The 22,186-nt window shown below is 58.2% G+C and overlaps 1 protein-coding gene across 1 annotated transcript; it reads right to left on the reverse strand.

Annotated features, from left to right (window-relative positions):
* Positions 1 to 574: 574 nt before the first annotated feature.
* LOC136322131 (uncharacterized) lies at positions 575 to 21,972 on the reverse strand. Its single transcript, XM_066254289.1, has 19 exons — positions 21,855 to 21,972; positions 20,392 to 20,568; positions 19,804 to 19,857; positions 19,415 to 19,450; positions 18,656 to 18,688; positions 18,034 to 18,161; positions 17,489 to 17,618; positions 16,531 to 16,665; positions 15,759 to 16,003; positions 12,681 to 12,828; positions 7,181 to 7,438; positions 5,626 to 5,919; positions 5,040 to 5,093; positions 4,661 to 4,696; positions 3,903 to 3,935; positions 3,310 to 3,437; positions 2,559 to 2,688; positions 1,601 to 1,735; positions 575 to 1,073 (listed from the first exon to the last, which is right to left on the reverse strand). Exons 1-19 carry the CDS (start codon positions 21,946 to 21,948, stop codon positions 826 to 828), a joined length of 2,496 nt encoding a protein of 831 aa, XP_066110386.1. The 5' UTR covers positions 21,949 to 21,972; the 3' UTR covers positions 575 to 825.
* Positions 21,973 to 22,186: the final 214 nt, after the last annotated feature.

A 22,186-nucleotide genomic window follows, 5' to 3' on the forward strand; every position in this document is an offset into this window, starting at 1 on the left:
GCGCCGATCAATGGGCTCTGGTCAGCAGGGGCGGCCAGGGAACAGCTGACACGGGAGGGCGAGGGACAGGCCAGGCTGCCATCCAGAAAGGGCTCCCAGAGACACCCCTGCACCCCCGCTGTGGGGCGAGAAGGGGCAGCAAACTTCTGGTCCCGGGAGGGAAAAGCCAAAACTCTCGGACATGCCTGGACAGAACTGCCGAGGTGGGATTACAGTCTCCCTGGGGGTGAAATAACACAGGACCCTGGAGGGTCATGAGAAGACCCAGCCAAGCCGTGAGGATGGTAATCCCACCATGCAGAGCTCACGCCGGGAGCTGCGTGCATGCGTGCGTGCAGGGGGCGCTCCCCCCCCCCCCCCCAAGCACCATCCTCCGCCCTCCGAGATCACTGCACACCCTCCTCGGCCGCCTCAGCCCCTTGAACCTCACTGGCACAGACACCACAGTCCCAGCTTTGCCAACCCGTGTTATACAACCAGGAACTTCCTTCAGTGCCATGTCACAGGGGGGCATGGACAGGGGCTCATGCCCAGTGACCAGCACAAAGCCAGAGACAAGGACCCAGGCTGTGTCTGTGCAGTGAGCAAGCCTTTATTGAGACTGCGTGCTCTTGGCGAGGTCTGGGGCATCGGTCACTCTTATCCCCGCAGGGGGGATGGAAAGGGCTTGTAGTCGGTCAAGGGCACAAAGCTGAGGGTCACTGACAGGGGACAGGGGACAGGGTGGACTCCCTCCTTTACATGAGGACAAGCACCGAGAGACCCCTGTCCTCTGCTTCAGCGGCTCAGGACCTGGTAGGAGACGCCCCTGGCTGAACAGCCGCCCTAGGTGGGTCGCAACTTCATCTCCGACACCTTGTAGCTATAGTTGTAGCCTCTCCCTGTCTCCCAGTTGATGCCGTTTGCAGTGCTAGTGTGGGTCCCTGCAAGGTAGCGACCATTCAGGTTCGACTCCACACATTCCTTGTACCACCAGGCTCCCTGGTGCCTCTGAGCACAGCTCGTAGGAAGATTGTCGTTATCTTGGTCTTTGGTGGAGAAAGGGTGGTTGTTGTGGTACGTCAGGGAATCACCTGCTCGGAAGGAAAGTGGGGAGTTTTACACACAGTGCTTGGGGGTCCTGGATCCGGGGTCCGGTCCTGTGAAGCTGAGAGCACTGTCCACTGCACACGTCCAAGTGTGCTGCTCACAACACCCGAGGACACTCCCTCTGCTGACACTGCGACCCCCGCGTCCCCTCGTCTACTCCACACCGGCCAGTTCACGGGCAGCTGTCCCTCAGAGGGGAGCCACACTGCCCAGAATGCCAGGACCCTCGGGCAGCACAGGCTGCACTGGGCCCCACAGAACGGGGCTAAGTCACCCTCCCCCCATCCTCATCAGTGACGGAACCACAGCCTCAGTGATGGCGAGATTAACCCTGTCCTGTCAGCACGTGTGTCGTGTCCTCTGCATGTACAGTGAGGTCAGGGCCATGCCATCCTCACACAGGGATGACAGTCACGTGCAGTCTTCACCCGGCCGCGCCCAGAAGTCGCAGACAGGACACCAAGCAGGTTCCCTCTGATCCCCGAACGCCCCTGCCCGGGGAGACACTCACCGGCGGTGCCCCCGACGAAGGCGCCCAGTTCCAGCTTGTACTTCTCCTGCTCGCTCCCCAGCTTGAACAACTGGTACTTGGCAAACTGCCGGGTGCCCTCGAAGTCCACGAGGTCGACACGGAGCTCGCTGGTCCCTGTCGCAGAAAGACTGTCAGTTCCCACAAGGAGGGACCTTCTGCCTCTGGAATTTGGGCACATTTTCAGGGACTATTTGAACCTGGCATCCGAGGGGAAGCTCCTTCAAGTTCATATAGACTGTCCTTGGTTATTAAGAGGTTATGGAAACCTACTTCCATGGGTCCTTCCACCGAACCCCCAATTCCCTACTCGTGGTCAGTGGACAGAACACAACCCCCAGTGGCATTTCCCTGCAGTGGGTTGTGAGTTCACTCAGCGCCTGGTGTGAGAAACTGCTTTCTCCTTTGTCTGGGAGTGACATCTCAGGACACGGTCAAAGGGACAGAGGACAGAAAGAATTCTGAGTCTCCCAAGGCCAGTGACAAGATGACCCTGACAGGTGAGTCAGCGGTGAAGACGCTGTCCCCCTCCGACCCTGAGAGCTGGTCTGCCGGGGCTGGGAGGACGGGGTGGGGCCAGCTCTTCGCCTGAGCCCGCATCAGGGAAGGAGACACAGTGGGCGGAGAGGTCAGGGCCGGGCACTGGGCAGGACCCCGATGATGACCTCTGTGTCCATCCGGTCTTGGGTTCTAACATACCAGTAGCTCGTGACCAGAGGGGATCTTTACCCCATAATCCACTTCCTCCCTGGCTAACACTCAGCGTCTAAGAGAATACACGTCCCATCCCGTCACGGTTGTGACAGGTCCTGTCCTCAGAGGCCACCACATGTGGAGGAGAAGGAGCCGTCTTCTGTTGCAGACGGCCCAGGTCCGAGGTCAGGAAGGGGCATGTGGACTTCAGGGCCCCAGGACCCCAGGCCCACGGCACTGTCCTTACCCTGGGCAGTCAGGGCGTGGATGTTGTCATTCCCCAGCCAGAACTCGCCCAGCTGGCTGCCAAAGCCCTGCTTGTAGGTGGCCCAGTCCCGGTAGAAGTCCACGGAGCCGTCCACCCTTCTCTGGAACACCTGTGGGGAATGAGAGGGCTCGGGAGAGGGGCCCGCTGCCGTCCAGCACTGCCGGGCCCTGTGCACAGCCTCATGGGCCCACCCAGACCCCGGGGGAGGTCAGACGAGTGTCCACTGTGACCAAGGGGGAAGTGTTGGCTCAGAGAGGCCAGGCGACAGGCCCAAAGCCACACAGGCATTTGTCCATTTTGCAGCCCAGGGACAGAAGCCCAGAGGGGCTGAGTGACTTGCCCGAGAACACACAGCCCTGAGGAGCTGGGTTCCCCATGGGCAGATGGACCCCAAGGTCAGGGCTCCCTGCTGCCCACACCCCTGGGGGGAGGACGGACCAAGTCCTCAGCAGAGGCAGGAAAACCTCACTTCCAGGCTGACCCCTGGCTGAGGCAGGTGGTGCTGGCCACGGCCATCTGCCCAGACCTGAGGTCACCATGGTGGCGGGTCCCCTCAGAGGACACAGCTCTGCAGGCCCTCAGGTCCAGGCCAAGCACCCTGACTGGCCCCCTGTGCTTCTCTGCAGAGGTGCCGACACCGGATCGAGAAGGCCCCATCGTGCTTCTCCCTCCCCGAGTGAACAGGGGGCGAGTGTCTCCGCCCAAGGACATCCCTGCCCCCGCCACTCACAGTCCAGCCCCCGCCGTCCGTGTCCATGTCACACAGCACAGCCAGGGGCCGACAGTCGGGCAGGTAGATGGTGTGCCAGCCGCTCAGAAAGTGCCCCCTGCTGAGCAGCTCCTTGCAGTTCCGAGGTCCTGGGAAGGGATGCGGGTCGTGGATGCCATGACAGGCCCCGGGCGGGGTGGGGGCAGGGCCAGGAGGAGGGAGAGGCCAGGGGAGGCCAGGGTCCTGGGCATCTGCACGGGCGGGGAGGACTCTGACACCTGGGACAGACGGACACGTCCCCTCCACCCAAGGCCACCTGCTGTGATGGCCAAGCCCGGTCAGCCAGGCCATCCTCAACACCACACGGTCCCCCGTCTTAATGTCCAGGCACCGTTGATTCCTGGTCTTTAAGGCAGGGGACAAGTCTGGGCTGACAGCTGCCCTCTGTGATTCGCTAATGGAGAGGAGGGACAGGCAGGGCCCCCCAGGTCAGCTGGACAGCACGGGGGCTGCATATGGCTGGACATCCGGCCCGTGCTCCCTGCTGGTCGGGACCGGGACGGGCTGGGGTCTACGGCAGAACAGGGACAACGGATTCAATGCTTGTCACCCACCTGTGTCACAATCTTCAGCTGTTCCAGGCTCTCCTGAAGGTGGGACAGACAGGCAGACACGTGTTAAAGGTGGGAAGTGCAGCCCTGTCCCCTGCACACCAGGCGGGAATTAGAGGCACTAGCTGGTTCCTTCCAGCATGGCCACAGCTACCCCTCCAGAAAAGCCTGCCCTGTCCCGGCTGACCGGGGGTCTAGGATCCTTTCTCTGCCCTGGGGGAAACTGAGTCACTAACTTTTTAGTAATGACCACTCTCTTCAACTGCCTTGTGCCAAAGAGAGGGGCCCCCTTGGCAGGGACCCCCACAAGTAGAACAGCCATTGTTGTGGACATGGGGTTAAGGGCGACCGCTATGAGAAAATATACTTTATACATATAAGCACATATGTGTACATAACTGTCATGTGCCCCTCTACCACACGCGTTTGTGGGCAGTTGAGTGTGGGCACTGTGTTCACACGTCATCTGTGCCCGCAGCCTGCTGCTCACACTTTCTGTCTGACTGTGCACTTCCCAGCATCACCCTGACATCCTACAGCCCCGGGCCGAGAGTACAGGGGGACAGCAGAGGCCCCCGCTCTGGGTTCTGAGACTGGGACAGGCCTGCGGAGGGGTGTGGACCCCCATCCTGCTTCCTAGACCTCCACCCTTGTAGAGGGAAAAATTTTCTCCCCTCCCCAGGACCCCTGCTCCACACGCTGGGACCCCGTCTGTTCAGGGTGGTCCAAGTCACCCTCTGGGGACGGTGGGGTGACCTCACCTTTCTCTCCACGTTCCCCCTTCTCCCCACGCTGTCCTGGAGAGAGAGAGAGAGAGAGAGAGAGAGAGAGAGAGAGAGAGGGAGGTCAGCATTGCCAGGAGGGAAATGACAGCTGACGTGGGTCAGGGTAGGGGACAGATAATGGCAGAAAGCCATGCTGCCATTTTGGAGTCAGTGCTGGGCTGGGGTCGGGATCCAGCCCTGGGGTCACTCAGGGGCTGTGGACAAGGATGACGTCCTGCTTGAGCCAAACATTCTGTTCAGACCAGGGTTTGGCCCCCTAGAAATGACACTGTGACACCCCAGTAATGCCCTCTGCTCTTTCTCTACTGCCACTGTGGGGTCCTGCTCAGGGCTCCCCACTCTATTGGGGTGTTACCTCTGGGTCCAGTGGGTCCTGCCTTCCCAGGGGCTCCAGGGAAGCCGTGTAATCCTGCAAATTTAAAACACATTATTGAGAAACATTCTTGGACACAAGACCTGTCCCCTACCACCCACCCCACCCAACGTCAGACACTCAGGATCCAGAGGGAGGGGACTCAGACCCCAGCACTCACAGGGCCCACTGCCCAGTCAGAGGCCAGCCCTGGACACCAGGAGCGCTTCCCAGAGAGCCACGCCCCGAACCCCAGCTGCCCCTCCCCAGGAGAACGGGGATGTGTCCTAATCTCTGTGGCTGCAGAGCCCCCGGGGGGATCAGCACCTGGAGACACTCAGCCCGGAGCTCAGGAGAGAGCCCACCGGCACCAGGGCTGAGTCACCCCAAACCCGCGCTTGCTGACAAAATGCATGTTCACTGACTCCTCAGGGGACCAGGAGACTGGCTCCCTCCCATGGAATTTCAGAGCCCTGATCGACCAGGACCCACGCTGCCCACCTGAGACCCTCAGGGACACTGCCCAACTTGGGGTCTCACACGGTAAGGTCAAGAGCTCCGTGACCCCACCCTCGTTCTGAGCACTCACCTCGGCTTCCAACTGCGCCTCTCTCTCCCTTGGGTCCAGGGGCCCCGGGCAGTCCTGGGAGTCCGGGAGGCCCTTCAACACCTGGGGGCCCGGGAGGCCCTTTAACACCAGGGGCCCCAGACAGTCCTGGGAATCCGGGAAGCCCTTTAACACCAGGGGCCCCGGTCAGTCCTGGGAGTCCGGGAGGCCCTTGAATACCTGGGGGCCCGGGAGGCCCTGGCATCCCAGGCAGCCCCCGGTAGACTCGGGGAGGGGGAAACTCGACGGGGCCTTCTCGATCCGGTGTCAGCACCTCTGCAGAGAAGCACAGGGGGCCAGTCAGGGTGCTTGGCCTGGGCCTGAGGGCCTGCAGAGCTGTGTCCTCTGAGGGGACCCGCCACCATGGTGACCTTGGACCTGGGCAGATGGCTGGGGCCAGCACCACCTGCCTCAGCCAGGGGGTCAGCGTGGAAGCGAGGTTTTCCTGCCTCTGCTGAGGACTTGGTCTGTCCTCTCCCCAAGGGTATGGGCAGCAGGGAGCCCTGACCTTGGGGTCCATCTGCCCATGGGGAACCCAGCTCCTCAGAGCTGTGTGTCCTCGGGCAAGTCACTCAGCCTCTCTGGCCTTCTGTCCCTGGGCTACAAAATGGACTAAAAATGAGGCTGTGGGGAAGAATTGATTCAATAATACATATAGAAGAATCTTCGTTAGCTTCAGGCGTTGAGAAATAGTTTCATAAACAGTGGGTGTTTTCAATAAAGAACAGAATATTTAATAGAAAGTTGGGTAATTTTGGTTAATAGAATGTGGTGCCCCTCTTCCTTGGGCTGGAGGGTTCGTGCAGGTCCCTGAGATGGAAGGACACAGAGCCGGGCCCGGCAGACCCGGGACCAGGGACTCTGCAGGGCTCAGTGTTCGTGTGTTGACCACAGGACTGACGCAGCCTCAGGGGAGAGAACTTAGGGAATGGGACACACAGGACCCTCACTGGAGGGGGTTGAGAAGCAGCTGACAGAGGAGCAGGGAGGGCGGGCCCTGCTCAGAGCTTCTGCACAGAGGAGATTGCGGTGGGTGAGGCCCCGGGAGCAGAGGAAAATACTGGGCCCCTTAAAAAAAGAGAGACAGGGACAATAACAAAAATGTAATGCTGAGGTCTTGCGGGGCCCTTATTAAGTCAGGGCCCAGGGCACCCGCTCTTAAATCCGCGGGACAGGGACAATGTTGCCTCTCTCTGTCACCTCCAGGACACCATGGGTCCTCCTGTCCCCTGAGGCTGGAAGGTCCCTGACTAAATGTCCCAGAGAGCTGGGGGTGAGCTCTCGGGCCATCTCCCAGTGCCGGGGACAGACACAGAGCCTGACCTGGGCGGTGCCCTCCATGCCTCCACCTCCTCATAGGACCTGCGCGGTGGGACAGGACGCGGCCCCTCCCTGGAGGACCAGGGGCAGGTCCCCCGGCTGACGGTCCTAAAACGCGCTCATAGCACGGGCCTGGTGCGCAGTCTGGGGTCAGTGAGCAGAGGCTGTTAGCTCTGCGTGTGGCCACTTAGGTCCCACTCACCTGGCGTCAACTCACCTGGATAGCCTTTGTCCACCGAGGCTGCCGTGCACAGGAAGGCAGCGGCCAGGATGACAGACGCCAGAGTCATGGTCACCAGTCTCAGCTCCATGTTGGGTCCTGGCTGCGGGGAGCTCTCCCACCTTTTATTGGCTGAGCTGTGCCAACATCTGGCTTTATTTCTCACCCCCGGGGGGGGGGACTTCCTCCCCCAAGCTGGTGCTGGCATGTAAGTTGGCATTGCCTCATAGGATGGTCTCTTCCTCACCCCACATCCTCCTCCACAAGCTTCCCTTGTGAGCCCCGCCCCTCAGCGTGGGCCCGTTTTTCCCGTCTGAAGCCACCCCGAGGACCTGTGTGGGGAGGGGCTCACCTGCCCCTCTGAGCCTTAAGGGGAAGCCCAACTGCTCCTCCCCCACTCCTCACCCAACTCTGCCTGCTGTCACCTCTGAGGGTGTCCCTGGATGGCGGGGTTGGCAGGACAGGGGGGAGTTCATTTGCATACAGTGGGCTTCAAGTCTCCAGAGGTTTGGAAACTTCCCTGGGGGGTCTGGGGTGGTCAGAGGGGACAGAGAGGGAGCAGAATGCCTGTGGGGGTGGGACGAGGTGTCTTCTGACTGTAGCCCGGCCAGGGTCAAGGCCAAGGGGGTGGCGGTTTGGACACTGACAAGTGCCAGTCCAGCCAGCACAGCAAAAAGGCCAGACTGTGAACTGGACAAGATGACATTAAATTGTCCCCTCATGTGACACTCACCCAGCCCCAGCCAGGACCCAGCTGCACGGGCCCTCTGAATGCATTTTCCACACCTGCTGAGACTTGCTTAATCGTGAAGCTCTCATCAGGGATAGAGTGTTGTCAAGACAGAGGTGACAGGTCTGTGGTCCCAACCCCAGTCCCAGTCCCAGTCCAGGTGTGACGTTAGAATCCTGACCCCAAGTCAGATAAAACCCTGTGAGGATCAAAGTTCCATCGGTTCCACGTCAGTGTCCGAGAATGTGACAGCTGCTCTCAGACCCTGACATCAGAGAGAGAAGAAAAGTAATTTGATTCGAACCCTCCGAGCTCTTGACCGAGACCCCCATAATATTGATAAGTTTGGCAGCCCGTTGCTTTGAAAGACAATATGCAAGAGATAGGTGCTGACGGAAGGGACGATGGCTTAGTCAAGTGTCAGCAGCTTGAGAAGAGGGGGACCAGGGTCCCAAAGACCATCCTAACACCCCAGTGCCAGCTGGAGCATCGTTAGGAGGAAGAGCAGAGCAGAACAGAGAAGTGAGGGGGAGGGAGGGGCGGCCCATCGCCCGCAGACCCGAGTGGACTCTTCCGGTTGTCCTTGGAGACCCGCCAAGCGAGGGTCCCATGTGCTCTCTCTCTTTCACCCATAAAAATGTCTGAAAGTCAGCACATCTTCTGGAGCAGGAACATCTGTTAAGTGGAGTCAGCTTCCCCTCAGTTGCTACAATGATTATATAGACATGTTGCTTAACTACAATATGTATATATCAATGGCTAAGTCGGCATTCACAGTAATTAAGTTACAAGAATGGGGGTAGGTGACAACTCCCCACTGTCCATTTTTCTTCCCTGTATTTATCCAGAAGTTTCTGAAGATGTAACCTATTTGCAAATGCATCGGAACAAGATGAGGACCGTCTCTCAGTGACATGAAAACCCTGACAGTGACAGGGTTATAGATGGGATCCTAGTGCAGGTGGCGAAGGGATTTGCTTTTCTGTAACAACATGTTAAGGTCACAACTAGAATTACCAAGGAAAGTATAACAGAACCTTTTATATCCACTTGAATAATAGACATGTACAGTATCTCAGTGTGTGTAGCAAATCGTGATGGACATAAAGGGAGGGATGGATAGTACCATAGCCATCGTAGGAGTATTCAGCATCCCATTGACATCCCAGGGTTGATGTCCCAGACAGAAATTTAACAAGGAAACGGTGGCTTTAGGTGACACACTCGATCAGCTGGATATAATTGAGAACTTCAAAGCATTTCACACCAAAGTATAAGACGATACATTCTTTTCAAGTGCACGTGGAACATGGTGTAGGATAGACCACAAATTTTAGGACACGAAACAGGTCTCAAGAAATTGAAGGAGATTGAAATTACATCAAGCATGTGCTCTGACCACCATGGTGTAAAACTAGAAATAGATCACAATTAAACAATAAAGCAATCACACAAAGGCATGATGGCTAAATAACATGTGACTAAACAATGAATGGGTTGACAAACGATACTTTGAAACAAATGAGAACAAGAATACAACTTCCTCAAATCTATGGGACACAGCAACAATAGTCCTAAGAGGGAAATTCATAGCTTTATGCGCATACCTCAAAAAACCCTCAAATAAACAATCTGACTTTACACTTGAAGGACTTAGAAAAAGAACAATAAACTAAGCCCAAAGTCAGGAGAGGAAAGGAAATAATAAAGATCAGAGCATCAAAAAATAAGACAGGGTCTTAAAAAATCCAAAAGAATCAATGAAACCAAAAACTGGTTCTTCGAAGAGATAAGCAGGATCAACAAACCTTTAGTTAGATTCCTGAAAAATAAAAGAGAGAGGACCCAAATAAATAAAACCAGAAATGGAAAGGGAGAAGAATCAAAAGACAGCACCGAAATATGAAGGATTGTAGGAAAATATGACGAATTACTGTGTGCCAACAGATTGGACAATCTGAACGAAATGGATACATTCATAGAAACATACAATCTTCCAAAATGGAATGTGGAAGAATCAGAAATCCAGGCAGACATTTACAACTAGTCAATTTAGAGAAGTAATCAATACTCTGCCGACAAATAAAAATCTTGGACCAGATGGCTTCCCGGTGAATTTTGACAAACACTCAAAGGAGAATGAACACCTCTCCTTCTCAAACTATTCCCAAAAATTCAAGAAGAGGGAAGACCCCTGAGCTCATGTGATGAGGCCGGCATGATCCCAATTCCACAGCCGGGTAGAGACACTACAGAGAAAGAGAATTATAGCCCAATGTCCCTGATAAACAAAGATGCTAAAATCCTCAACATAATATGTGCAAATCACAGCCAGCAATACATGAAAAAGGACCCTCTAGCATGGTTAACTGCGGTTTATCCCGGGAATGCAGGGTCTGCACAATATTCTCAACTCAATAAATGATTCATCACACACAAAAAAGTGAAGGATAAAAACCACACCATCGTATCAGAAAGTCCTGCCCAGAGCGATCACACAAGAAGAAGAAAGAAAACAGCATCAACATGGAAAGAAGGAAAACCGTCACTCTCTGCAGATGACACGGTACAGGACATAGAGAACCCTAAAGTTTCCACCAAAACAAACCAAAAAACTACAAGACCTGACACATGAACTCAGTAAAGCAGCAGGACACCCAATCAATATCCAGAAGTCAGTTTCATTTTTATAACGATCTGAAAGAGAAACTCAGAAGACAATCCCATTTGTATGGCATTAATAAAAGATACCTGGGAATAAATGTAACTGCGGGTGCTAAAGACCTGTACTCAGAAAGGTATCAGTCACCGAAGAAAGACATTAAAAAGATACACTTTAAGTGGAAGCATATACCGTGTTTGTGGATACAAAGAATTTACATCATGAAAATGTCCTGACTACCCAGAGCAATGGATCGATTCCACGCAAGTTCTATCAAGTATGTATGCATGCCTGTGTTCACTGCAGTGTTACTTATAATAAGCCTAGATCTGGAAGCAGCCAGGTGTCCATCAGTAGATGAGTGAATAAAAAAGCATTGGTTCATTTACACAATGGACTCCTACTAGGCTGTAAGAAAAGAAAAAATTTTGCCCTTTGTGACGACCTGGTGGACCTCCCTCTCCTCTCCTCTCTCTTCCCCTCTCACAGCCAGTGTCCTGGTTGGTTCCAGCGCTGGCCCTGGACGCTGCGGATAGCTCAGGTGATTTGAGTGTCAACCCCAGATGGGGGTGACGGGTTGAATGTCAGTCGGGCACATGGTGGAGTCTGTCTGTCTCCCCTCCTCTCACTTAAATCAATAAGTAAAAAGGAACTCAATCTGCTCACTACGACGGTATGTTCATCCTATATATATCGCATCTTATAATCCTAAGAAGACGTAGAACTGAGTCTGGAAATGGTTCAAAACTAAAGAATGAGGACTTTTACTGTGAGGAGTCAGGACAGGTTTGAGAGCTCACTGTCTCAGAATATTAAAGAGTTTGTCCTATTCTAAATAAAGTCTCATCCATCCAGTCTTAAGTGGAGAACTAACAGACAGACGTGGTCTTGTCATGTTCTGTGGCCCCATGTGTCCCGGTGGACAGTCAGGCTTGGGCTCCACGGACGGACGGGCTTCAGAGAGGCGAGCGTGCTGTTCTCTGACCTCATGTCCAGCGAAGGAAAGGCCGGGACACTCAGGCCCAGTGGAGCCACACCGGTCTGGGAGACGCCGGGAGTGTTGGACAGACACACAGACAAGTGTGTGTCACAGATCAGGATCACCACGCACGCAGGTGGGACGCACGGGGGCAGCGAAACCAGACCGATACCCGCTCAGAACACCGGGCAGTCCCCGGCGGGACAGGTGACCCGAACTCTGAGACCTGGGGACCCTCCCGAGCCCCACAGCTGCTGCGTGCCGCCTCTAGCCTGTGGCATCCTCGGTGGCGGGCTCTTCTGTGCTGCTCTCTGACTATGCGTTCTGTCCCTGACACCCTCGTCCTGGCCACCAGCCCAGTTGGACCCGTCCTGAGGATTTGGACGAGCAACTTGAAAGTTCCTGCTGGACGGGTCAGCTCTGTGAGAAGCAGGCGCAGATCTGACAGGAGGAAGAGCTTCTGAGGTCACTGGTCACACCCCAGGCCACCCTGCATGCTGTCCAAGAGAGCAGTGACTTCCTCATGCCCTGGGTCTTTTTTTTTTTTTTTTTTTTTTTGCATTTTTCTGAAGCTGGAAACAGGGAGAGACAGTCAGACAGACTCCCGCATGCGCCCGACCTGGATCCACCCAGCACACCTACCATGGGGCTACGCTCTGCCCACCAGGGGGCGATGCTCTGCCCATCCTGGGTGTCGCCATGTTGCGACCCTCCTGGGCGTCGCCTTGTTGCGACCAGAGCCACTCTAGCACCTGGGGCAGAGGCCACAGAGCCATCCCCAGCGCCCGGGCCATCTTTACTCCAATGGAGTCTTGGCTGCGGGAGGGGAAGAGAGAGACAGAGAGGAAGGCGCGGCGGAGGGGTGGAGAAGCAAATGGGCGCTTCTCCTATGTGCCCTGGTCGGGAATCGAACCCGGGTCTTCCACACGCTGGGCCGGCGCTCTACCGCTGAACCAACCGGCCAGGGCCATGCCCTGGGTCTTTAAGGAAAGACCGATAGGGATTGTCAGGAGCCGCGGAGACGCTGACCTCACTCTCAGAGGACATTGACCCCGAGCAGCTACACCTCACTCTGCTGTTCTAGGGTTCAGTGACTTCCATTTCAACCCTAGATACACTAAAATACCCCTTTTGTCGTGGATGGTGCAGGACGCTAGGGGGCAGTGCTTGCTGTCCGGGGACATTTCCAGGTGGTCCCCGGCTGTCATGGCTTCCGGGCTGGGACTTCTGCCCCATGTTGGGGGAGGAGCAGTGGGGTTCCAGCCTCCTGTGAGCTGCAGGGATCAGATCGCTGGCCGCCACCCAGGCATGTGGCTGGTTGGTCACAGTGACAGTGACACCCACGTTAAATGGCTCAAGTCTGCTGAGGAGATCGATGGGGGGAAGAGCAGCTCAAAGCCTGGACTGGGTTTGGGGACGAGGACGAGATCGCAGGGTCCCTCCCCACCCCCTTCCCGCATCCCAGCCTTCACCTGGGGCCCCTCTGAGTGAAGGCAAGTGACAGCCAGCGACTGTGACAGACAGCCATCCCACCTCAGGGCCGTGACACAGCACACACGTGTTCCTGCCGGGGTCTGGGTCCGATGCCGGGCCTGGGAGGGGCGGTCGCTACGGCCGTGACCGGGAAACCAGAGCCTTCTGAGGTCTGGTCCTGTCTTGTCCTCCTGAAGTTCTCAGGTTGGGTGTCTGGGAGTCCACCCCCGTGTCTCCCGTCCCCTCAGGGAGGGGCTCTGAGCTCTCAGGTGGGGCAGGAAGGGTGGTCACTACAAGGTGAGTCAGTCTGGTCCCACAGGACTTCACGGACCGACGTCATTGAAGGGCTTTAAAAATCCCACCTCTTCCTGTTTGGGGTCAGAAATGTCCAGAAACAACCTCACTCTGCAAGACCTCGGCTCCCTGGTCTGCTTCCTCCACCTTCCCTGCCTGCGGATGGCTCAGTCCCCCCAACCCCGCTGTTCCCTGGGACCCTCCTGGTCAGTCCCCCCAAGCCCTCTGTTCCCTGGGACCCTCCTGGTCAGTCCCCCCAAGCCCCCTGTTCCCTGGGACCCTCCTGGTCAGTCCCTCCCAAGCCCCGCTGTTCTCTGGGCCCCTCCCGGTCAGTCCCTCCCAAGCCCCCTGTTCCCTCGGCCCCTCCTGGTCAGTCCCTCCCAAGCCCCGCTGTTCCCTCGGCCCCTCCCGGTAAGTCCTTCCCAAGCCCCGCTGTTCCCTGGGCCCCTCCCGGTCAATTTCCCCAAGCCCCTCTGTTCCCTGGACCCCTCCCAGTCAGTCCCTCCCAAGCCCCGCTGTTCCCTGGGCCCCTCCCGGTCAGTCCCCCCAAGCCCCCTGTTCCCTGGGCCCCTCCCGGTCAGTCTCCCCAAGCCCCCTGTTCCCAGTGACCCTCCCGGTCAGTCCCCCCAAGCCCCCTGTTCCCTGGACCCCTCCCGGTCAGTTCCCCCAAGCCCCCTGTTCCCTGGGACCCTCCTGGTCAGTCCCCCAAGCTCCCTGTTCCCTGGGCCCCTCCCGGTCAGTCCCCCCAAGCCCTCTGTTCCCTGGGCCCCTCCTGGTCAGTCCCCCCAAGCCCCCTCTTCCCTGGGCCCCTCCCGGTCAGTTCCCCCAAGCCCCCTGTTCCCTGGGCCCCTCCCGGTCAGTCCCCCCAAGACCCCTGTTCCCTGGGATCCCCCTGGTCAGTTCCCCCAAGCCCCCTGTTCCCTGGGCCCCTCCTGGTCAGTCCCCCCAAGCCCCCTGTTCCCTGGGCCCCTCCCGGTCAGTTCCCCCAAGCCCCCTGTTCCCAGTGACCCTCCTGGTCAGTCCCCCAAGCTCCCTGTTCCCTGGGCCCCTCCCGGTCAGTCCCCCCAAGCCCTCTGTTCCCTGGGCCCCTCCTGGTCAGTCCCCCCAAGCCCCCTCTTCCCTGGGCCCCTCCCGGTCAGTTCCCCCAAGCCCCCTGTTCCCTGGGCCCCTCCCGGTCAGTCCCCCCAAGACCCCTGTTCCCTGGGACCCCCCTGGTCAGTTTCCCCAAGCCCCCTGTTCCCTGGGCCCCTCCTGGTCAGTCCCCCCAAGCCCTCTGTTCCCAGTGACCCTCCTGGCCAGTCCTCCCAAGCCCTGCTGTTGCCGGTGACACTCCTAGTCAGTTCCCCCCAAACCCCGCTGTTCTATGGGTCTGCATGGGTACACACTCATGACATACTGGGTCCTGGCTCTTCCCAGGAGCTAAGGCTGCCCTGACCGTGGCCGGTCAGGTTACTCGAGGCAGCACATTCATCCAACACACATGCTTAGCCCTCACCCGCCCCCATGCTACACGGCCCCTGCCACGGATTTTAGATGTGTGAGCTGATTTAGATTTAGAGCTGTTCTGCACCAGCTTCCGTGTAACCCACGTGCGCGTTGACAGCAGACGTCACAGCATGCAGAGGACACAGCGTGGCCCTGGGATGCAGTGACTGTGTGGGTGGGCCCTGACCTGGGGCGTTTCTCTGGGAGACGACAGGGTTGCTGAGGCCAAGCCTGCACGGACTCTGCACAGGCTGGGTCAGCATTCCCTCTGTACCGGCTCTCCCGTGTGGACGCCGCCCAGTGGACAGGCTGCGAGGAGGGGACAGAGGGAACTTTCCTAGGGACACGAGGTGGCTGTGACCGGGACCCTTCCCTGCTGAGCCACGGGTCAGCAAACTCGTTCTCAAAGGGCTGGCTAGTAGAGGCTTTAGGACTCTGGGTCACATAGCCTCTGTGTCCCCTGCTTGCTCCTCCCACAGCCGGACACCTGACATGAGGGACAGCTTGCAGCCAGGCGACAGGGAGCCTCCGGGGGCTGAGTGACCTTGAACCTCACTGGCACAGACACCACAGGCCTGGCCTTGCCTACCGTCTTACACCACCAGGAACTTCCTACAGTGCCACGTCACAGGGGGGCATGGACAAGGGCTCACGCCCAGTGACCAGCACAAAGCAAGAGACAAGGACCCAGGCTGTGTCTGTGCAGTGAGCAAGCCTTTATTGAGACTGCGTGCTCTTGGCGAGGTCTGGGGCATCAGTCACTCTTATCCCCCCAGGGGGACGGAGAGGGCTTGGAGTCGATCAAGGGCACAAAGCTGAGGGTCACTGACAGGGGACAGGGGACAGGGTGGACACCCTCATTTACATGAGTATGAGCACCCAGAGACCCCTGTCCTCTGCTTCGGCGGCTCAGGACCTGGTAGGAGACGCCCCCGGCAGCCCCCCCGCCCTAGGTGGGTCGCAGCTTCATCTCCGACACCTTGTAGCTATAGTTGTAGCCTCTCCCTGTCTCCCAGTTGATGCCGTTCGCAACACTGTCGTGGGTCCCTGCAAGGTAGCGACCGTTCAGGTTCGACTCCACACATTCCTTGTACCACCAGGCTCCCTGGTGCCTCTGAGCACAGCTCGTAGGAAGGTTGTCGTTATCTTGGTCTTTGGTGGAGAAAGGGTGGTTGTTGTGGTACGTCAGGGAATCACCTGCACAGAAGAAAGAACGGGAGTTTTACACAGAGTGGTTCGGGGGTCCTGGGTCCGGAGTCCGGTCCTGTGAAGCTGAGAGCACTGTCCACCGCACACGTCCAAGGGTGCTGCTCTCGACACCCCAGGACACTCCCTCTGCTGACACAGCGGCCTCTGCGTCCCCTCGTCTATTCCACACCGGCCAGTTCACGGGCAGCTGTCCCTCAGAGGGGAGCCACACTGCCCGGAATGCCAGGACCCTCGGGCAGCACAGGCTGGACTGGGCCCCACAGAACGGGGCTAAGTCACCCTCCCCCATCCTCATCAGTGATGGAACCACAGCCTCAGTGATGGCGAGATTAACCCCATCCTGTCAGCACGTGTGTCGTGTCCTCTGCATGTACAGTGAGGTCAGGGCCATGCCATCCTCACACAGGGATGACAGAGATGTGCAGTCTCCACCCGGTCGCGCCCAGAAGTCGCAGACAGGACACCAAGCAGGTTCCCTCTGATCCCCGAACGCCCCTGCCCGGGGAGACACTCACCGGCGGTGCCCCCGACGAAGGCGCCCAGTTCCAGCTTGTACTTCTCCTGCTCGCTCCCCAGCTTGAACGACTGGTATTTGGCAAACTGCCGGGTGCCCTCGAAGTCCACGAGGTCGACACGGAGCTCGCTGGTCCCTGTCGCAGAAAGATTGTCAGTTCCCACAAGGAGGGACCCTGTACCTCTGGAATTTGGGCACATTTTCAGGGACTATTTGAACCTGGCATCCAAGGGGAAGCTCCTTCAAGTTCATATAGACTGTCCTTGGTTATTAAGAGGTTATGGAAACCTACTTCCATGGGTCCTTCCACCGAACCCCAAATTCCCTACTCGTGGTCAGTGGACAGAACATAACCCCCAGTGGCATTTCCCTGCAGTGGGTTGTGAGTTCACTCAGCGCCTGGTGTGAGAAACTGCTTTCTCCTTTGTCTGAGAGTGACGTCTCAGGACACAGTCAAAGGGACAGAGGACAGAAAGAATTCTGAGTCTCCCCTGGCCAGTGACAAGATGACCCTGGCAGGTGAGTCATTGGTGAAGACGCTGTCCCCCTCCGACCCTGAGAGCTGGTCTGCCGGGGCTGGGAGGACAGGGTGGGGCCGGCTCTTCCCCTGAGCCCGCATCAGGGAAGGAGACGCAGTGGACGGAGAGGTCAGGGCCGGGCACTGGGCAGAACCCTGATGATAACCTCTGTGTCCCTCCAGTCTTGGGTTCTAACATACCAGTAGCTCGTGACCAAAGGGGATCTTTACCCCATAATCCACTTCCTCTCTGGCTAACACTCAGCGTCTAAGAGAATACACGTCCCATCCCGTCACGGTTGTGACAGTTCCTGTCCTCAGAGGCCACAACATGTGGAGGAGAAGGAGCCGTCTTCTGTTCCTGACGGCCCAGGTCCGAGGTCAGGAAGGGGCATGTGGACTTCAGGGCCCCAGGACCCCAGGCCCACGGCACTGTCCTTACCCTGGGCGGTCAGGGCGTGGATGTTGTCATTCCCCAGCCAGAACTCGCCCAGCTGGCTGCCAAAGCCCTGCTTGTAGGTGGCCCAGTCCCGGTAGAAGTCCACGGAGCCGTCCACCCTTCTCTGGAACACCTGTGGGGAGCGAGAGGGCTCAAGAGAGGGGCCCGCTGCCGTCCAGCACTGCCGGGCACCCGTGCACGGCATCGTGGGCCCACCCGGACCCCAGGGGAGGTCAGACAGGTGCCCACTGTGACCAAGGGGGAAGTGTTGGCTCAGGGAGGCCAGGCGACAGGCCCAAAGCCACACAGCTGGAGGGGACAGAGCTCTTGCTGGGCCTTGTTCCAGGGCCTGTGTCCACTCCCTGCCCACTGCCGGCCCCTCTCTGCCCTGGTGAAGGAGGGGGGCAGACCCAGACAGAGGGGACTGGGCAGTTTGACGGAGGCCACAGAGCACGTGTCCTCCCTCCACGTGTAACCTGGTCTGTGACATTCCCGGGCACGAGCGTCTCCGCCCAAGGACCACACAGCCGTCCCGCCCTGACACTCACAGTCCAGCCCCCGCCGTCCGTGTCCATGTCACACAGCACAGCCAGGGGCCGGCAGTCAGGCAGGTAGATGGTGTGCCAGCCGCTCAGAAAGTGCCCCCTGGTGAGCAGCTCCTTGCAGTTCCGAGGTCCTGGGAAGGGATGCGGATCGTGGATGCCATGACAGGCCCCGGGCGGGGTGGGGGCAGGGCCAGGAGGAGGGAGAGGCCGGGGCCCTGGGCATCTGCACGGGCGGGGAGGACTCTGACACCTGGGATAGACGGACACGTCCCCTCCACCCAAGGCTACCTGCTGTGATGGCCAAGCCCGGTCATCCAGGCCATCCTCAACACCACACGGTCCCCCGTCTTAATGCCCAGGCACTGGGCCTGGGGGACTAATATTTTCTAGGAATTAGATTAAGAGATCATTTCTGGTGTTTAAGGCAGGGGACAAGTCTGGGCTGACAGCTGCCCTCTCTGATTGGCCAATGGAGAGGAAGGACGGGCAGGGCCCCCGGGTCAGCTGGACAGCACGGGGGCTGCATATGGCTGGACATCCGACCCGTGCTCCCTGCTCGTCGGGGCCAGGACGGGCTGGGGTCTATGGCAGAACAGGGACAATGGATTCAGGACTCGTCACCGACCTGTTTCACAATCTTCAGCTTTTCCAGGCTCTCCTGAAGGTGGGACAGACAGGCAGACACGTGTTAAAGGTGGGAAGTGCAGCTCTGTCCCCTGCACACCAGGCGGGAATTAGAGGCGCTAGCTGGTTCCTTCCAGCATGGCCACAGCTACCCCCTCCATAAAAGCCTGCCCTGTCCCGGCTGACCAGGGTCCAGGGTCCTTCCTCTGCCCCTGAGGGAAACTGAGTCACTAACTTTTTAGTAATGGCCACTCTCTTCAACTGCCTTGTGCCAAAGAGAGGGGCCCCCTTGGCAGGGACCCCCACAAGTGGAACAGCTATTGTTGTGGACATGGGGTTAAGGGTGACCGCTATGAGAAAATATACTTTATACATATAGGCACATTTGTGTACATAACTGTCATGTGCCCCTCTACCACACGCGTTTGTGGGCAGTTGAGTGTGGGCACTGTGTTCACACGTCATCTGTGCCCGCAGCCTGCTGCTCACACTTTCTGTCTGACTGTGCACTTCCCAGCATCACCCTGACATCCTACAGCCCCGGGCAGAGAGTCCAGGGGGACAGCAGAGGCCCCCGCTCTGGGTTCCAAGACTGGGACAGGCCTGAGGAGGGGTGTGGACCCCCATCCTGCTTCCTAGACCTCCACCCTTGTAGAGGGAAAAATTTTCTCCCCTCCCCAGGACCCCTGCTCCACACGCTGGGACCCCGTCTGTTCAGGGTGGTCCAAGTCACCCTCTGGGGACGGTGGGGTGACCTCACCTTTCTCTCCACGTTCCCCCTTCTCCCCACGCTGTCCTGGAGAGAGAGAGAGAGAGAGAGAGAGAGAGAGAGAGAGAGAGAGGAGAGAGAGAGGTCAGCACTGTCCCGGAGGGAAAATGACAGCTGACGTGGGTCAGGGTGGGGGACAGATAATGACAAAAAGGCCGGGCTGACCAGAGTCAGTGCTGGGCTGGGGTCAGGATCCCACCCTGGGGTCACTCAGGGATTGTGGACAAGGACCCACGTCCTGCTTGAGCCAAACATTCTGTTCAGGCCAGGGTTTGGCCCCTAGAAATGACACTGTGACACCCCAGTAATGCCCTCTGCTCTTTCTCTACTGCCACAGTGGGGTCCTGCTCAGGGCTCCCCACTCTCTATTGGGGTGTTACCTCTGGGTCCAGCGGGTCCTGCCTTCCCAGGGGCTCCAGGGGAGCCTTGTAATCCTGCAAATTTAAAACACATTATTGAGAAACATTCTTGGACACAGGACCTATTCCCCCACCACCCACCCCACCAACATCAGACACTCAGGATCCAGAGGGAGGGGACTCAGACCCCAGCACTCACAGGGCCCACTGCCCAGTCAAGGCCAGCCCTGGACACCAGGAGCGCTTCCCAGAGAGCCATGCCCCGAGCCCCAGCTGCGCCCCTCCCCAGGAGAACAGGGATGTGTCCTAATCTCTGTGGCTGCAGAGCCCCCGGGGGGATCAGCACCTGGAGACACTCAGCCCGGAGCTCAGGAGAGAGCCCACCGGCACCAGGGCTGAGTCACCCCAAAACCCGCGCTTGCTGACAAAATGCATGTTCACTGACTCCTCAGGGGACCAGGAGACTGGCTCCCTCCCATGGATTTTCAGAGCCCTGATCGACCAGGACCCACGCTGCCCACCTGAGACCCTCAGGGACACTGCCCAACTTGGGGTCTCACACGGTAAGGTCAAGAGCTCCGTGACCCCACCCTCGTTCTGAGCACTCACCTCGGCTTCCAACTGCGCCTATTTCTCCCTTGGGCCCAACGGGCCCGGGCAGTCCTGGGAGTCCGGGAGGCCCTTGAACACCTGGGGCCCCGGGAGATCCTGGCATCCCAGGCAGCCCCCGGTAGGCTCGGGGTGGGGGAAACCCAACAGGGCCTTCTTGATCCAGTGTCTGCACCTCTGCAGAGAAGCACAGGGGGCCAGTCAGGGTGCTTGTCCTGGGCCTGAGGGCCTGCAGAGCTGTGTCCTCTGAGGGGACCTTCCACCATGGTGACCTCGGGTCTGGGCAGATGGCCATGGCCAGCACCACCTGCCTCAGCCAGGGGTCAGCCTGGAAGGGAGGTTTTTCTGCCTCTGCTGAGGACTTGATCCGTCCTCCCCCCAGGGGTGTGGGCAGCAGGGAGCCCTGACCTTGGGGTCCATCTGCCCATGGGGAACCCAGCTCCTCAGGGCTGTGTGTCCTCAGGCAAGTCACTCAGCCCCTCTGGGTGTCTGTCCCTGGGCTGCAAAATGGACTAAAAATGAGGCTGTGGGGAAGAATTGATTCAATAATACAAATTCAAGAATCTTCGTTAGCTTCAGGAGTTGAGAAATAGTTTCATAAACAGTGGGTGCTTTCAATAAAGAACAGAATATTTAATAGAAAGTTGGGTAATTTTGGTTAATAGAATGTGGTGCCCCTCTTCCTTGGGCTGCAGGGTTCGTGCAGGTCCCTGGGATGGAAGGACACAGAGCCGGGCCCGGCAGACCCGGGACCAGGGACTCTGCAGGGCTCAGTGTTAGTGTGTTGACCACAGGACTGACGCAGCCTCGGGGGAGAGAACTTAGGGAATGGGACACACACAGGAGCCTCACTGGAGGGGTTGAGAAGCAGCTGACACAGAGGAGCAGGGAGGGCGGGCCCTGCTGAGAGCTCCTGCACAGAGGGGACTGCGGTGGGCGAGGCCCCGGGAGCAGAGGAAAATACTGGGCCCCTTAAAAAAAGAGAGACAGGGACAATAACAAAAATGTAATGCTGAGGTCTTGCGGGGCCCTTATTAAGTCGGGGCCCAGGGCACCCACTCTTAAATCCGCGGGACAGGGACAATGTCACTCTCTCTGTCACCTCCGGGACACAATGGGTCCTCCTGTCCCCTGGGACTGGAAGGTCCCTGATTAAAAGTCCCACAGAGCTGGGGGTGAGCTCTCGGGCCATCTCCCAGTGCCGGGGACAATCACAGAGCCTGACCTGGGCAGCGCCCTCCACGCCTCTGCCTTCTCACAGGACCTACGCGGTGGGACAGGACGCGGCCCCTCCCTGGAGGACCAGGGACAGGTTCCCGGCAGACGGTCCTTAAACGCGTTGTGTCAGGAATCACGTTCACAGGGGATGCAGCACGGGCCTGGTGCGCATTCTGGGGTCAGTGAGCAAGGCTGTGAGCTCAGCGTGTGGCCACTTAGGTCCCACTCACCTGGCGTCAACTCACCTGGATAGCCTTTGTCCACCGAGGCTGCCGTGCACAGGAAGGCAGCGGCCAGGATGATGGACACCAGAGTCATGGTCACCAGTCTCAGCTCCATGTTGGGTCCTGACAGCCAGGGAGCTCTCCCACCTTTTATTGGCTGCGCTGTGCCAACGTCTGGCTTTATTTCTCACCCCCCCCCCCCGGGGGGGCACTTCCTCCCCCAAGCTGATGCTGGCAAGTAAGTTGGCATTGCCTCATAGGATGGTCTCGTCCTCCCCCCACACCCTCCTCCACAAGCTTCTCCTGCGAGCCCCGCCCTCCTAGTGTGGGCCTGTTCTTCCCAGCAAAAGCCA

Source organism: Saccopteryx bilineata, chromosome 2 (genome assembly GCF_036850765.1).
Source record: "Saccopteryx bilineata isolate mSacBil1 chromosome 2, mSacBil1_pri_phased_curated, whole genome shotgun sequence".
In the NCBI taxonomy this organism is placed as follows: Eukaryota; Metazoa; Chordata; class Mammalia; order Chiroptera; family Emballonuridae; genus Saccopteryx; species Saccopteryx bilineata.